The sequence below is a fragment of the Corythoichthys intestinalis genome, chromosome 2, assembly GCF_030265065.1.
Source record: "Corythoichthys intestinalis isolate RoL2023-P3 chromosome 2, ASM3026506v1, whole genome shotgun sequence".
Classification (NCBI taxonomy): Eukaryota; Metazoa; Chordata; class Actinopteri; order Syngnathiformes; family Syngnathidae; genus Corythoichthys; species Corythoichthys intestinalis.
In genome coordinates this window covers 60,974,227-60,990,124 of record NC_080396.1, presented here as the reverse complement: position 1 = coordinate 60,990,124, position 15,898 = coordinate 60,974,227, and the positions used below count along the sequence as shown (strand labels likewise).

Below are 15,898 nucleotides of genomic sequence, written 5' to 3'. Positions count from 1 at the left end.
CAACTCCATAACTAGGGGTTGTGTAATATAGTTAGCCGCCAAGTTGCGCAGAACTTGTCGGAACAATTGTCACGAATTAATACACACTAATTGACATGAAGAGTCATTTTTAAAATGTGTCACAAATGTTTACATGTTAAGTAGCTGTTTGAATTTGTGATAGAATTCAGCACACCCAATCTGGCTGTTAGAGAGCCCGTCAACTCATAGTAAGTAGCTTGGAACATGGTTTTAGCGTGGCAGAAATGGAAAAAAAAAAATTGAAACTTCAGTGGAGGCAATTGCTAGTCCTCCAACTGAGGCAAAACATTTACAAGGTAAGCAATAGAATGATTAGCAGCTAATTGTAGTAAAGAACGAACAGAACCTTTCACACTGACATTTGACAATTTAGAGTATGAAGTTAAACTACCACGCAGGAAACAGGAAGACCAGAAGCCGGATTTCAATCCACGACCTCTAAACTGTGGGGCAAATGTCCTAGCCGCTCAACTACCACAGCCTGCTCTATACTACAGCTTAAATAGATTATACACCTGAGTTTCATTTTGTAGATCTTTCATTACATTAGCTGTCCTTAGCTGTCAATGTGAAGAAAACATGCTCTCATTCATTCACTCCATAGTCACATTTAACTGCTCCCTTTCTGCAGTGGTACAAATGCATTTTAGACCAAAAAAGACACAAAAAACCTACAAGTATACTGCATTAAACCTGCATAGCGATAAAACAGGAATGTATTACAGTTTCTGATACACGCATGTATCAAAAGAGATTTGAGGTGCAAAATTGTTTGTTCAAGTCAGCAGCGGTGCAAGTTGCGGCCGAGCCGCCGCAGATGAGATTCAGTGTGACACTGTTATATTTTTACACTCCCAGCAGGCATACACTGACTAAAACAAAGCTGTGTGTTTTTTACAGTGTGAAATCTTTTTGTGTGAAATAAAACAAATCACACACCCCACAGCTATTTGTGTCTGTTGCTTATCTCTTGGGAGATGATGAAGCACTGGAAGTGGAAACTGCCACTGCCATGCGCTAACCTGTTACCTCTGAGCGGTTGGTTGCTATGTTAAGATGATTTGTCAGTCAATTCACAAACACCCGTGTTGAAAACATCTATCCTTACACATACCCACAGATCAGCCTTTCTGTTTACAAGCATAAAACATACAGCGTGCATACCTGTCGACATATTTCCAACATGTCTGTTTATGCATGTGAACATACAAACGTAATGTAAACATTTGTCTATCCATTTATACCCACCCACACTGACAAAATCCATCCATTTTCAACACCGCTTATCCTGGTCAGGGTCACAGGGTGCTGGAGCCTATCCCAGCTGACTTCAGGCGAAAAGCGGACAACACCCTAACTTGATCACCAGTCCGTCAGAGGGCACATACAGAGGCAGACAGCCATTCACACTCAACTTCTCACCAGTGCTGTGCGGGAATTAATCCCACACTGCCTGCAACCAAATCTCTGTGTCATCAGTGACGCCACTGACAACATGTATGCCCATTTAAATACAACCACATTTTGCATATATGTCTGTTCTGTCACATGAACCAAAGATGTAAAAATATGTTTGGCCATTCATTTGACACATTTTTTTCCAGCTGTCTGTTCATTCATTTCCACTGACAAAGGCAGCATGTCTGTCCATGAATATACGCAATGAATAATGCATCTTAAATAATGTGTGTCAGGACAATCACATGCACTTTAAATACATTTTGTCTGTGGATTATCATTAAACTAAGATAAACATGTCTGTCGATTAAGGCTGCAGCTATCGAATATTTTAGTAATCTAGTGTTTGACTGAAAATGTTATCGATTAATCGAGTAATCGGATAAAACATTTTAGGTAAAGAGCAATTATAAATATACATTGAGAAAACAAGACATTTCACCTAATATTCAACCCTTTCAGACAATCAATATCTTTATTTTCGATACACATTGTTGAAAACAGCCAACAATTGCATTTCAGATGTGACTAGAAAAAAAAAAAAAAATCACGGCTTTCGCTCAAAAAACTTCTAGATCTTAGGAAAAAAAATCTTATTTCTTACCTAAAAATATCGTTTCGCTTGATAACACACATCACTTAAAAAGTTAGGTGTTTTTCCAACGTGTTTCAATTGAATTTGTGTTTGTGTCAAGCTGTATTTTTAAGTTCTAGTTAAGTTTTAAGTTACCGTAATTTTCCGAATATAACGCACACTTTTTTTCCCCAAAATCAACTTGTAAAATCATGGTGCGCATTATAAACGGGTACATAAATGGAGACAGAAATATATATATACATATATATATATATATATATATATATATATATATATATATTAGGGGTGTAACGGTACACAAAAATCTCGGTTCGGTACGTACCTCGGTTTTGAGGTCACGGTTCGGTTCATTTTCGGTACAGTAAAAAAACAAAATGCAAAATATAAATGTGCTCGTCTTTTATTACAAACTTTTGTGCGTTAAACAATAGGAACATTAGCCTGAACAAAGCTAGAATTCTGCTTAAAATAGAAAATATAATATTCTGAAATGCAAATATTTTGAAAAACAAAATAAAAATAACATTGGCTCACTTTTTCTTTGAAAAAATATGTGACGTGCAAAATTGAACAGTTGCAATACTGAACAGTTTCAACTTTCTTATATTAACTTTTACCCCCCTCTCCTCCCCCCATCTTCAGCCCTGATGACTTTCACTCAATCTTCATGTTTTTTGCTAGAAAAATCAGCTTATCCACATTATCTGCAGAAAGAGCAGACCTGCTTGCAGTTACAATATCTCCAGCTGTGGAAAATACCCTCTCACTGGGCACGGAGGTAGCAGGTATGGCAAGGTAGTGTCTGGCTAATTTAGCAGTAAGAGGAAAGATGGTCTCATTGGTTTTCCACCACAGAAGTGGGTCAGAATCCAGAGCAATGCAGTTGACTGCCTTGTATGAGGTAACCTCTACTTTCACCAGCTGTAAAGTAGGCTTGTCTCCCACCTGAGTCTTGAAGAGTGTACCGAACAGTTCAGTCATTGCAGACTTCTTGACAGGGGGAGATGATTCTTGTGCCCCTGAGTGTCCTGCTCCTGAGGATGAACTGGCTGCTGATGTCGCTGTGGCCTCCTCACTCTGCAAAATACAATAACATTGAAATAATAAAATAACAAATATGTTTAATGAGTACTATTAACACAATTTTCTTTGTTTAAAATTTAAAAGACATTTTTACAAACAAAAATTATTACAATACCTTTTCGTCCATTAACACAATCTCTGTGATGAGGCTGTTGTAGATTCTCTCACGACAGGCATTATCAACATGAGGTAGGGTCTTGAACCTCGGGTCTAGGGCAGTACATTTGTGGAGGAAGTCTTCACAATCAGAGTATCGGTCCTCAAGGTTGTCTCTGATGGCAGCCTTGACTTCACTAACAGTTGGACTGTCTTCTTCATTGGGTTCCATAGATTTCAGCACTGTGGTTTTGAGGGGCAAGATCATAGATGCTGAGGGTGTGGCTTCAGTGCTTATCAGTGTAGTGATGGTTTTGAGTGGTTTAAGGACCTCAACTATCTCTTCTGCCATCCTCACATCCTGGTCAGACAGTGTGTTTATATCTTTGTTTTTCTTGATGACTTTTTCGGTCAGGGCTGAGTAGACTGCTGCCTGCTGTTCCAGGTACCTCTCCAGCATGTCATGACTGGAATTCCAGCGAGTGGGGACATCCTGGATGAGGGTGTGTTTTGGTATACTGAGCATCTCCTGTTTGTTTTCAAGTATGTGTGCAGCTGTTGAGCTACGGTGAAAGAAAGAGACAATCCTTCTAACTTTACCTAGCACTCTGGACACTTGGTTAAGTCCTGTTGCCTTTTGTGAAGCTAAATTTATTGTGTGAGCGAAACATCCAATTTGGGGGCCCAGACCAGCTTCTTTTACTGAATTTACAATATTCCTTGCATTGTCAGTTGTGACAGTAATTGTTGTTCCTGGCCTCTCGAGCTTCCACTCCAATACAGTCCCCTTAAGTCCCTCTGCTAGAATTGTGCTGGTGTGTTGTTCATAAATGGGCCGAGTTTGCAGAACATAGCTTGCTAAAGTCCACTCAGGGGTGATGTAGTGGGCAGTCACAGTTAAATAGCTCTCTGTAGCTCTGGATGTCCATCCATCAGTTGTGAGTGCAATGGCAGATGCAGATAACAGATTTTCCGTAACAGCAGCTTTTGTTTTTTCATAAAGGCCCGGTATGATTTTCTGGCTAAAATGTGGGCGAGAAGGTAATTGATACCGAGGCTCAATTACCTTTATCATGTGTTTGAAGCCAGCGTTCTCTACCACTGAATAGGGTCTTAAATCTGCAGCTATAAAAACACCAACGGCATTTGTTATTGCTTTAGCCCGATCTGACCCACCGGAGAACGGCTGTTTAAATGCGGTGGGGAGCGTTGTTTGTACAACGCTCGTCTTCCTCTTCGTTGTAGCGATGTTCACGCTGGGGTGGTGCCGTTTCAAATGGGTTAACATGTTTGACGTGTTACCAGAAACATACCCGATGTCGGTTGAACAATGGCGGCAAACCACTTTGTTTTTATCAATCTGTCTTTGTCCCTGTGGTGGTTTATAATTCACCGGGAAGCCGAAGTGTTCCCAAACGGGAGACCTTAATGTCGCGGGAGGGTCCTCTAGCTCTCTGTTATTGCTAATGCTAGCAGCATTAGCCATGAGGTCCACTACTACTGCTGTTTGCTGTTGTTTGTTTTGGTGTGCGCGGCTGCAGCATGCTCTGCTTCACGTGCGGGCCTTATTACTGTACGCAGGAATTGTGTATTATTATTGTTTTGGCTCATTTCAATTTATTTTATTTATATGGGTTATTATTTATCTTATTATGTATTTATGTTTTGAGATGTGATGCAGTATTCATTTATATTTAATATTTTTTGTTGTGTAATTTTAGTTCCTATTTGAATATTAGTTCCTAGCTGTTTGTGTTGTAGTAGGATGCTTTTGAGTTGAACACGAGAGTTCCTGGACCTGCGCATGGCGCGGGGAAATAAAGCAGAATAGACTGTCCTGCCGTGTTGGTCCTCATTATACTAGAGAAGACGGAGTAAATATAATCTACACGCAGAAACTGTAACCCGATCGCCCCACAGCCTAGAATAATAAGGGTTACATTACGTCCGAAACTCGTTCGGTTTGCCCCCGTTCCGAACCGAACAGTATGTACCGAAACGGTTCAATACGAATACATGTACCGTTACACCCTTAATATATATATATATATATATATATATATATATATATATATATATATATATATATATATATATATATATATATATATATATATCGTTGTGTTGAAGAAACGTATGTGGCGATCCGTTGCCGACCATTACGGTACGTGACGTCACCATTTCGTTTCGGTAATACTTCACTCTGATCGGCCAAATGATTTCGTCTGTGTTAAATTCTGCTTTTTTCACTCTTCATAAAGCACAGAATTTAGTTTCTTGAACTCATTTGAGTCAACGTTTACTGCAGCTCCGCAACTCGGACCATAACAAACGTAACAACACAGACTTCCTGTGTGTGTCCGTCAACTACATCTGTCCCTCGGGAAACTCAAACTCAAATAACAATAGTTCCTATTATTACTGTCGTGTCGACAGCGATGTGCGTGCTCGGACTTCCGACTTACGTTCTCAATTTCATTTTACCGTATCAATCCATGGAAGATACATTTATTCATCATGATGAAACAAGCAAGTTATACAGCAGATTTTAAAAGAAAAGTCACATCCGTTTTGTTTTCTCCTAGATTCTGGTAAATTGGAGAAGTTGTCAAATCATATTTTTACCGTAAATATTGTCAGTTTATGGTAATTTTTTGAATTACCAATAGCCTATGCTATGCTTGTGCTGTGTTTCACCAGTCAGTGAAAGGACATTTCTGTATCCGTACACGAGCTCTGTTTTCTTGTATTCTTCTATTTATTGGTGCTAAAATTAGGATGCGCGTTATAAACGGGTACAATAATTTCCCCTAGATTTTACAAGTAAATTTGGGGTACGCATTATACACGGGTGCAGCTTATATTCGGGAAATTACGGTAGTTCATATTGTAAGTACCGACAGGATTTTGAGTTTTTGCAGTGTTCAAAAAATATATATGATATCTGCTGTATTGGAGCACATTGGGCAACAGTGCTACTTGGTGTTTTATCCAGCAATGACCACTGAGCTAAAATTGACAGTTAGTTTACTTATGTTTTTATTTTACACCCTCATCACTCTACAGCGCTGTGTTTTTACAGATTAAATAAAGCGTATATGTAAGATGCGTTAGCCACGCATCGACATAAGTCATAAATAATAGACACAGAGCCCTCCGCCGGGCTAACGTTATGTTAGCAAGGTACCCTAATGTTAATCTTATTTATTAGTGCTGAGAAGTCTATTGCTTTAAGATGGCGGCTGTTTGCTAATGCCATTCATGTGCTAATGCCGCCAAGTATGTCATTTCGCATCTAGTTCCATATACATGTGATATCTATGAGACTCATCAGATGCTACCACCATAGCATCATGCATGCGGGTGTAGTTTGTAGCAACATTGGCATAGTTTGTAGCGGGTGTCATCTGCAGTCAGGTTTTATTGTTTCTTCCTCTACGCAAGGGAGTTGCTGCGGGAGTTGCTGCACGTATTTCCTGGAACGAAGCAGATCGTAACGAAAAGTCCGACCCAAACCAGCCTGAAGGACAATCTGATCAAACACAACACATACGTTGTTAGCGAAGAAGCATATTCTCGGCAACAAGATTTGGGACAAGTGACCACGGCGACTGCAGCTAGCTTACTCTGGAGCACGGTAACGAGACTTGCTAGCAAAACGGCCTGTCAGCTAAAGCGCTTGACAGCGTGGGAACTCCACTTCTTGCCCGATAGACACTGAATAACTCGGCGTGGCCCATTTTGCATTAAAATGCCGCCGAAAAAAGTCCCGTCAATGGATGAAATTGAGGAGATCAAGCAGTCTCTCAACTTCATAACGGAGGAACTCAGTGCTGTTCGGCAACAGCAGAAAACTATTATGGATTTGGTCGGGGAAGTAATGCAGCTGAGAATACAGAATGCTGAGAAAGACAACCGTATTCAACATCTAGAAAGCCGTGTCGCGGACCTTGAACAGCACACCAGAATGAATGACGTTATTGTGACTGGTCTTAAAATCAAACCGAGGTCGTACGCGCGGGCGGCGGCAGCGGAGAGCGCAGGGGGAGAGCCCGCTGAGCTAGATAATAGCTCCACGGAGAAACAGGTGGCTGAATTCCTATGGTCCAAAGGGATCGAACTGGACCACAATAACATCGAGGCCTGCCACCCTCTGCCCAGGAGAAAAGATGGTGAGAAGCCAGCTGTACTACTTCGGTTCACAAACAGAAAATACAAAATCGCCCTATTGAAACAAGGAAGAAAGCTGAAGGGAACGGATGTCTTCGTCAATGAGCACCTAACCAAACATAACTCGGATATAGCCTGGAAAGCGCGACAACTTAAAAAACAGAGGAAAATACAAAATACGTGGACTTCAAGTTGCAAAGTATATATAAAATTGAACGGGACCCCCGAAGAAGCAAGAGTAATCTGCATACGAAATATCACTGAACTGGAGAAATATTCATAAACGTCAACGGATTGCAGTGTCAACATAGGATGGAGCGGATCAAGACTGGACTGGATACGGAGGTAGCAAACGTAACACAACCATGACTTCACAATTGGCTAGAACTTATTATGGATCGGGGGATAGGAACCAACTAACACAGATAATACGCAACAGCGGGGAACAGAAACTGAAAAGTTTTGAGTACATTGACCACCACAATTTGGATTTAGAACAGGACATAGATCCGGACAGTAATTTTTTCTCTTCCATTGACAAAAACTGCTGCTATTATACAGATGAACAATATAACAAGGTCATTAAACATATGGGAAAGTTATCAATTATTCATTTCAACAGTAGAAGCTTGTATGCAAATTTCAAGAAAATTAAGGACTATTTGAATACTTTTACAGAACATTTCGATATTATTGCAATTTCAGAAACATGGATTAATACTGAAAAAGGAACAGACTTTCAAATGGAGGGATATGAATTCATATATAAAAACAGAAAAAACAAAGGTGGTGGAGGAGTGGCTATATACATTGATGAAGCATTAGACTTCAAAGTTATTGAACAAATGACAACTGTGGTGGATAATGCTCTTGAATGCTTATCTATTGAAATATGTAAGAATTCTAGAAATATTATTGTTAGCTGTATATACAGGACACCAGACTCAAATATTGCTGCTTTCAGTGAATGGATGGAAAGGATGTTTTCAAATATAGGTAGCAAAATGGTTTTTATATGTGCAGATTGGAACATTGATCTCTTAAATTCTAATAGTCACAAAGCTACAACTGACTTTATTGAAACAATGTACAGCATGAGTTTTTTCCCAAGAATCACTAGGCCAAGTAGAATTACATCTACATCTGCTACGCTAATTGACAATATTTTCACAAACAATATTGATGATAAAGCAATTAGTGGATTATTGATAAATGATATAAGTGATCATCTCCCGGTCTTTACAATAAGCAATATAAAACTTGGAAGGAAAAAAGAGGAAAAAACAGAACGCAGACGAGTGAAGACGGAGGAAGCCTTAAATTCGTTGAGAAATGAATTGATGGATCAAAACTGGGAAAACATATATAACGGCAACAATGTTAACCAAGCATATAATGAATTTCTAGAAATATTTATGCTATTATATGACAAACATTGCCCAATTAAGGAACACAATAAAAAACATGCCTATGGTAATTGCCCATGGATGTCAACGGGATTAAAAAATGCATGTAAAAAGAAGAATTAACTTTATAGAGATTTCATTAGAGAGAGGACTATAGAGTCTGAACAGAAATACAAGAAATATAAAAATAAGTTGACTAATATTATGAGAGCTACTAAGAGAGATTATTATGCACGGATATTAGAGGATAACAAACATAATATGAAAGGAACATGGAAGATACTAAAACATATCATAGGGAATAGTAATATGTACAACAGTCTGCCGAAATATTTTATTGATGAGGATGTAGAAAAGTACAACATGGATGAAGTTGCCAAAAAAATGAATAATTTTTTTGTTAATGTGTGTCCTAAACTAGCAGAAAATATACCTGATACCGGAAATTATGAAGAATATTTATCTGAAAGAAATCCTTGTTGTCTTTTTCTCAAACCTGTGACAGAGCAGGAACTAGTGGACATTGTTTTAAAATGTAAGAATAAATCTTCTACAGACTATAATGACATTGATATGTCATTAGTGAAAAAGACGATTGAGGCCATCTCAAAACCATTAACATACATATGTAATTTGTCGTTTCAGACTGGTAAGTTTCCAAATAAAATGAAGATAGCCAAGGTAATACCAATATTCAAAACTGGGAACAAGCATTCATTTACAAATTATAGACCTATATCTCTATTACCTCAATTTTCAAAAATATTTGAAAAACTTTTCAACAATAGACTAGACTCATTCCTAGAAAAACACAACATCCTTGCTGAAAATCAGTATGGGTTTAGGTCAAGCAGGTCTACAACTCTGGCAATAATAGAAGCAATAGAATCAATAACAAATGCTATAGACCACAAGAAATATGCTGCTGGAGTATTTATAGACCTGAAGAAGGCATTTGATACAATTAATCATGAGATATTATTTAATAAACTCCAACGATATGGCATTAGAGGAATAGTGCTTGAATGGGTAAAAAGTTATTTTAGGGGGAGGCAGCAGTTTGTCAAATTAGGTAATAATTCCTCATCATGTTTGGATGTTGTGTGTGGTGTCCCACAGGGGTCAGTATTGGGCCCCAAATTCTTTCTTTTGTATATAAATGATATGTGCAAGGTTTCCACGCTACTGCAGTTTGTGTTATTTGCTGATGACACAAATATTTTTCACTCATGGGATAACATATTACAATTGCAGGGGGAAATAACAACAGAAATGAACAAATTAAAAATATGGTTTAGTAATAATAAATTATCATTAAATTTAGAGAAGACAAAACTAATATTATTTGGGAACTTTAAAAACGATGCACAGTTGAAGATAATAGTAGATGGGATAGAAATTGAGAGAGTACATGAAATAAGGTTTTTGGGGGTAATTATTGATGAAAAACTTAACTGGAAACAACATATCAAACACATACAGGGCAAAATTTCGCGGAATATTGCAATAATAAATAAAGCAAAGTGGGTATTAGATTCCAAATCACTCCACACTCTATATGGCTCACTAGTCTCTCCTTACTTGCAATACAGTGCCGAAGTGTGGGGCAATAATTATAAAACTTCGCTATATTCAGTAAATGTACTGCAGAAAAGGGCATTACGGATCATACACAAAGCTGGTTATCAGGATCATACAAACACACTATTTCATAAGTCAAAATTGCTCAAGCTTTCAGATATCGTACAATACCAAACAGCACAAATAATGTTCAAAGCTGTAAGAAATTTATTACCTCAGAATATTCAGCAGTTGTTTACAAACTACGAAACAAGTTACAATTTACGGGAATCTAGGGACTTCAAAGAACCCAGATTTCGGACGACAAGGAAAAGTTTTTGCATATCAGTATGTGGGGTGAGACTACTGAAGAAATTTCATGTGGACTTAAAACAATGTATAAATATTGGACAATTTAAGAAACTGTATAAAGATATGATTTTCAAGAAATATAAGGATGATGGAAATATGGATAATAACTAGGGTGTTGTGGTTATTGGGATATGGGACAGTGCTGTCATTTATTCATGTTTTCTGGGCTTTTTTGTGTGTATAGGTCATATGCAGGGTTATATGGTGAGATTGTATATGTGTTAAACAAGAATGTATATATTTAAATGTAAGGAATGGAACTGATATGTCAGGACTTAAGGACAAGGGGTGGGAGTAAATAAGTTTTTACTTCTTCTCACTCCTTTTCGAATACTCATATTTTGTTTTTTTGTTTTTTTTTCATTATTGTCACCGATTATCGGTACCTATGTATTAAGTATTCGAAATAAACGTGTTCAATCAATCAATCAATCAATCAAGGGACGTCAACGCGTTGTCCCGCATTAAAAGTAGTCCGGGCAAAACGAGCTGGCAAAATTAAATGATTCCTCGAGGATAGTAAAATTACTCGATCAATTTTTAAACTCGAGTTACTCGAGTATTCATTTCAGCGCTACTGTCGATTCACATCATTCGCAGTCATAATATCTGTCTGTCCAGTCAAGTACAGCCATTCTATATTGTACAATTGACATTTGTATGTGTATTCACATACATCTGTGCTGTAGGCATACTCTATTAGGGCATTCACATAAGCTTAGTGTGTAATGGAAACATATCAGTCCATTCAAAAAACAGCTTACATTCTATTCACGTATATATACCTTACTAATTCCATCCAGCTTTGGATTGTCCATCTACACAACCATCCCCTCCATTCTACCTCGTCAATCTAGGATCTCGGTGAATCGCTGCTCTTCACCTGATGATGCTGTCACTTCATAAGACGAGTGCAGGGACGACCTCTAGCTGTCCCTTTTACCTTCATCCCTCTCCCTTTCATCAGGCTCAGCCAAGCTGCAGCCTTTTACTTAAACTCCATATTTCTCTCTCTCTGGATCACTCTTCTTCTCATCTCTATTTCTTTCTTTCCGCCTGCCCTCATTGTTCGCCTTCATTATCAAATGCTACCACAACGTCCCCTGCTGTGCCACCCAGATTATTTATAGCCCACAGGGGGTGTCAGTGGCATCCATGTTCCAAGGGGAGGCATAGGTGGTTCCTGACTCTTCACACACTCTTTACTAAAATTTATGCAAAAACATACAAAGCAAGGTTGCAACATTGCTGTCAGTTTGTCTCGCTTACTTGTCTTTCAGACATGACGTAGAGGTGAGCGCGGTCTAGGGAGAAGGCCATGTCCCGGAGAATGAGGCTGCCGTCCTTCATTACCGACACAGTCTCGTACTGGACTCCACCATGAGGAGGGCCATCAATGCGGATCTGAGGAGAAATACAAAGCACAACAGGGCGTTTAGGACACTACAGCATCTTGACATAACAATAAACAAGAAAACACAAAGTCATTGTTGAGCAAAAATAAAATATATACGTATATACATATATATACAAAATCACTTTCAACTGAAGGACATAAGAAGTAGACAACATCAAACTAATTTACTTGAAGAGCTAAAATGAGTATTATTACTAGAAAGCTCTTTCTTTGACATTGTGCAATGATCTCATGAGATGCTGTTGACATTCATGAAAATTGCAACAAACAGCGGAACGGCTAGCATTATATAAATATTTGGCTTTTAGCCATTTAGCATGGCAATTTTTGACAAATTACCCTCCTATATGATCCAAATAATTTCTGCATTGACATGGAACAATGGAGTCTAAATTTGCGAAGGGGCTGAGTTGTAGAATACTGTTGTAAATAGGTGACAACAAATGGCCATTTTTGATTAATTATAATAAATAGGATTCTTATGCCCAAATGATTTCTGGATTGACATTGAACAATAGAACCTCAATGTTCAAAGTGACACAGTTGTAGGGTACTGTTGTGCACAAGTGACAACAACTAGCTTGTTCATGTGTTGCCAAATATCACCCAATGTAAAGAGACTGAAAATATGAATATGTTGGTGAAAAAAAAGTACTAGTAAGGGGTGATGACATAAAATAAATTGTTTGACCCACAATTCCAGCTAGTTTCACCGTTTTGAACAAGGCATTAGTTAATTATAGGAGTGGTAACCTCTTGTTACTTCACGATACGATATGATTTGCAATACAAAGCTCACGTTAACGATGATCTGACGATAAGTCGATACAACGATTATCGATACATTGGTCAGGCAATCATTCTATGATATTCTACAAAAAACTAATAAACAGAAAAACAAGCTTCTGCTGTGAATTGGAATAAGTTTATCACTAGAAGACGTTCAATCCGTTTGAGGTGGGAGGGATGGCAGCCAATGAAGTTCAAATGGATTGGACGTCTATGGCCGTCAATGGCAGCCAATGCCAGGCAATGAGGTAATTTTGGGCCATTTAAGGTCATTTACCTGTTGATTTTCAGTTACTTGCTGTTGATTTGGGGGTATTTTATGGGTCACTTTCTGTTTATTTTGAGTTACAGAACAGGAAGTGGCCTAGGAATCACCCAAATGATTAGGTAGTGACTCTAACACAACAGGAAATGACCTGTAAATGAACAGCAAGTGACCTGTAAATGCCCCGAAAAATAGGACGGAATGATTGCAAATGCTCTAGTGTCGAATTAGTGCTGCAACTATTAATCGATTAACTCGAGTATTCGATTAGAAAAAAAGATTCAAATTAAATTTTGCTGCTTTGAGTATTCGTTTAATTAAAGAGGTGTTGTAATGGATTGTTTTGAAAGTGTTTGCATTTATTTTCATTAAGTTGGGTGGATATACGGCCCTCTAGTCTACCTCATTTCACATGGCTGAATCCATCCGCTCGCTGTTAAGACCAACATAAGCTAAGTTTTTGTTTGAACTAATGATTTTTTTTAATGCATTCGTAATTTAGTTTAAAGGTATATTTAGCCATTTTTTGTGGGAATATGTGTATGAGCCATTTGTTAAGAGCACTGTAAAAAAGTGTTATCATTTTATAGCTTTTAAGCTAGCAGACTTTTGCTATGTAAGTTAGCCAATTGTTCTTTTGTTGTACATAGATCCTCTTTTATTATATATACCGTGTGAGGCACAGCTCAGGTATTTTTAATTTTTTATGTCCCTTATCCGATTACTTGATTATTCAAATAAATAGTTCATCGATTAATCGGCTACAAAATTAATCGATAGCTGCAGCCCTATTTCAAGTGAACGAACGTTCCCAGTCTAAATGAATTCGGCGTCGAGCACCGTCAATGGCAGCCTTAGAGTTACCAGAGACACTATTATGGTGGAAGATTTTGGTAGCAACTTGTTGGTCCCTTTTTTTCTTTTTTTTTTTTTTTAAACACTGACACCTTTTTAAAACGATATCTCGATTCTTGGCAGGAGCATATCGATAACCTTTTGGGAAACAAAGTATCACTATATAACACCATTTCAATATCTTGTCACACCCCTAGTTAATTAGAAATTAGTTATTAATTAGAAATACAATTTCCATTTTGAAATGGACATAGCAGAACACCACAACATATATTATTTGCCTGGGCAAAAAAATCTATTTAACAAAATATTTCAGATGTTTTTTTTTTTTTTGTGTGTGTGGGCGATGTAAAGCATAATTAATTAAAATCCAATCCCAGCTTGTTTCAGCGTATGTTTTACACTGTTAACGTAAGCGGCTAGCTCTCATTGAGATTCCATAGCCTTTCCATAGGCCAGGGGTGTTCAACCCGTCCTAAAGGGCCGCTGTGGGTCAGGGTTAGGTTTTTGGTATCTGATTCTGGTTTTTGTTACTTCCAATCGAGCACAGACAGTTAAACCAATGAAGTTTCTGCTAAAATAAGCAAGCAACTGATTACACTTGTAAGACACCAGATTTCTGAAAAGTTGCCGTCTGGTTTTTTAAATTAAATCCAGCACCCACTGTGGCCCTATGTGGAATAGTTTGGACACCCCTGCCGTAAACACATTCTTCTCACCCTTGTTTCCGCCAAGCATAACAACATGCCTACAGAGAGAGAGAACGAAACTTCCGTTCCAATAAAGGGAATTGTATCCACAGTAATTTGAATCTAGTTTGGTTTTGCGGCAACCCAAGGTAGCGCGTATCATACGAAAGTGCCACGATGGAGAGCATGCACTGAAGCGGTCGCTTTACAATTGCTAAACATATGGCATCAATTTACACAAGAGTTCACCAAATGGCCACCTATCCTGTCCAGTTTTCCATCAATTTACACCAGGTTTTACCAAATCCGGACCTAAAGGCCACCTATCCTGTTGTGTTTTCCATGTCTCCCTCCTCCAACACACCTGAATTAAATAATGAAGATCATTATCATGCTCTGGAGAACTTGCTGATGTCATAATCATTTGATTCAGGTGTTTTAGGGGAGAGATACATGAAAAACACGGCAGGATAGTTGGCCTCGAGGTCTGGATTTGGTGAACCCTGAAATACACTTTCCAGTAAATACAAAGTCTTTCATTCTGTCTTTTGATGGACATTGAAATGAAAATCTTGCCACTGCATTTTTCACGGAAGTCACAATTCTCACGTGACTCCACCCCAAAGAGAATCTTCTGCCATTTCTGCCGTCTAATATTCTGTGTTTGCAGTAGAAATGAAACTAAATAGTCGTGGGAAAAATAGAAAAAAAATATGTGGGAAGAATAATATGTCATCGGACAATGCAGAAGGGTTAACAGGACTGTATCAGGAGCGGCATATTTCCAAGTCAAGCAGATTGGTTCAGTGGATCCGCATTTATTGCCTAAAAATGTGGCGACTTTGAAATGCTTGGATATATAATTACCTTAAGATACCACAAGTACTGTGTCTCTCTCTCTCTCTCTCTCTCTCTCTCTCTCAATGACGCCCTCCTCCAACACATCTGAATCAAATAATTAGGATCGATATCAGGATTCTACAAGGCCTGCTGATGTGTTAATCATTTGACTCAGGTGTGTTAGAGGATAGACATGAAAAACAGGCTGGAGAAACGCCCTCCAGGACTGGACTTTCTTGATGGCTACAAGTACTTCATCGCAGGATTCGTAAAAGAGGC

General features: G+C 38.3%; 2 protein-coding genes across 2 annotated transcripts in view; both read right to left on the bottom strand.

Moving 5' to 3' along the window:
* The window catches only part of plxna2 (plexin A2), a 321,401-nt gene that overhangs the window by 176,703 nt on the left and 128,800 nt on the right, over nucleotides 1-15,898 (bottom strand). The window contains exon 4 of the mRNA XM_057828893.1: nucleotides 12,034-12,168. Within this exon, the coding sequence (XP_057684876.1) occupies nucleotides 12,034-12,168 (135 nt within the window). The remainder of the gene's footprint in view (nucleotides 1-12,033; nucleotides 12,169-15,898) is intronic.
* On the bottom strand, nucleotides 2,357-5,275 carry LOC130911143 (E3 SUMO-protein ligase ZBED1). Its single transcript, XM_057828903.1, has 2 exons — nucleotides 3,276-5,275; nucleotides 2,357-3,154 (listed from the first exon to the last, which is right to left on the bottom strand). Exons 1-2 carry the CDS (start codon nucleotides 4,740-4,742, stop codon nucleotides 2,732-2,734), a joined length of 1,890 nt encoding a protein of 629 aa, XP_057684886.1. The 5' UTR covers nucleotides 4,743-5,275; the 3' UTR covers nucleotides 2,357-2,731.